At 60.2% G+C, this 1,611-nt stretch overlaps 1 protein-coding gene across 8 annotated transcripts in view; it reads right to left on the bottom strand.

Annotated features, from left to right (window-relative positions):
- The window catches only part of TNK2 (tyrosine kinase non receptor 2), a 17,711-nt gene that overhangs the window by 4,867 nt on the left and 11,233 nt on the right, over window positions 1–1,611 (bottom strand). For 6 of the 8 annotated variants that reach the window (XM_019619056.2, XM_019619057.2, XM_019619060.2 and 3 more), the window contains one exon: window positions 747–941. The exons of the other annotated variants lie outside the window; for them this stretch is intronic. In XM_019619056.2, coding sequence (XP_019474601.1) covers window positions 747–941 — 195 coding nt within the window. The remainder of the gene's footprint in view (window positions 1–746; window positions 942–1,611) is intronic. 8 annotated transcript variants of the gene reach the window in all.

Genomic DNA, 1,611 nt, shown 5'->3' with positions numbered 1-1,611 from the left:
CGTCCGTGCGCCCGGCGCCTCGACAAAGCACTCCGGGGGCCGCCTGCACAGCTCCAGTGCTGGGAGCCCTGCTGTACTGGGGCTGGGGTGCCGTGGGTATCACCATTCCATGGGGTGTGGGAGCTGCCTCGACACTCTGGGAGCCGTGCAGGCTTTGTAGTTGCATCTTGTTCCTCCCTAAATAGGCCCTTCCACATCCCCCCATCTCCGAAGTTGGGGGAGAATCCACAGAGAGCTATAACCATGCCCACAGCTTCCTGGGGTCTGCTGCACCCCAGGATCCACTGCCCCATGCCCAGCCTCAACACTGCCCCAGCCCTCCTCCAGCCCTGCTCCCATTACAAACCATACAGGGTCATCTCTTCGTAAAGCACGGGGAAAAGAAAACATAAGTTATGTCTACATAAAGTGCCAGCAGCTGTAATACTGTCACCTCTGGGGTGACATTTCCCCTGTCCCAGCGCTGCCAAGCACCAAGCGCTGCCAAGCACCAAGGGGTCTGCGGGGCTGGGAAAAGGGCTCCACGCCCAGCCCAGCCCCATGTCCCCACGCTCCGTGCCATGCAGCACCTGACCCTGTTAGTGAGAAGAGGCGAGGGGGTTAGTCAAGCTGCGGGGACCCTGCCCAGAGCTGTCTCCAGCACAGCAAAGAGGAAGAGGAGTTGTAAGGGAGGAAGGCCAAGCTCGCTCCTTGCAGGGGGGAGGCAGGGGGTGAGGGGGTTGCAGAGAAGACAGAAAGTTTCTTACTCATCAATTTTATCGGGAAACCCCCAGCACTGCTGAGGGTTGGTGTCTCCATGGCCTGTGTGGATGAAGCTGTTTTTAAGCGGCTGGCTGATGTCATGGGCCGACAGCCCTGCCACCGAGGTCACCGTGTTGCGGGGGAACTGGCCCACTTTTAGGGTCCGCTTATTCTGACCCCGCCACCAGTAATTCTCAGCCCTAAGGAACAAAAAGGACCTTCGTTACTGAGGATGGCGTGGGGAGGGTGGCAAGACCCCAGAGGGTGGTGATGGGAGGGGGACAGAGCCCTGCCCCAGTGACACAGGAGGAGCAAAGTGACTCAGCCTATGACACGCAGGCAGGCAGTGGCACAGCTGGGTAGGGTGCCCAGATCCTAATCTTGAGCCCTGGGCCCCCCCCGGCACCAGATGCCGGGAGGGGGGCAGAAACCAGCACATAGGGAGTGGGGGTGATGAGGAGCAGAGCTCCTTGTAGGGTGCGTCTCTGCACACCCCGAGATGCTCAGGAGCCCTGGGCATGGGGCTGCTGTCACTAGGGATGGAAGAAGCAACGGCCATGGGACCGAGAGTGTGGGTGCTGATGCTGAATCCCCAGATATCCCAATGCCCATGTGGGAAACCAAAGTGGGGACAGCGGGCTGTGGTATCTCCCTTGCTTCCTTCCTCCCTTCCTCCCTACCAGTGGAGCCCCATGCGGGGTGAGCTTCCTCTGACTATCTGGAGGATACTGGGGTCCCAGCAGAGTCCAGTGCTGCCCCAGGACACAACTACCACTGGGGTAGCACAACCATAAGAGGGGACAAACCCAGAAAGCAAACTCCAGGGAGGGCCCCCCAAGCAGCAACCCCCAGCCTCTCCCCATCCTGCAC

The sequence above is a fragment of the Meleagris gallopavo genome, chromosome 11, assembly GCF_000146605.3.
Source record: "Meleagris gallopavo isolate NT-WF06-2002-E0010 breed Aviagen turkey brand Nicholas breeding stock chromosome 11, Turkey_5.1, whole genome shotgun sequence".
NCBI lineage: Eukaryota > Metazoa > Chordata > Aves > Galliformes > Phasianidae > Meleagris > Meleagris gallopavo.
Note: the sequence above shows the minus strand (reverse complement) of the source record. Positions and strands in the feature narration are given on the sequence as shown.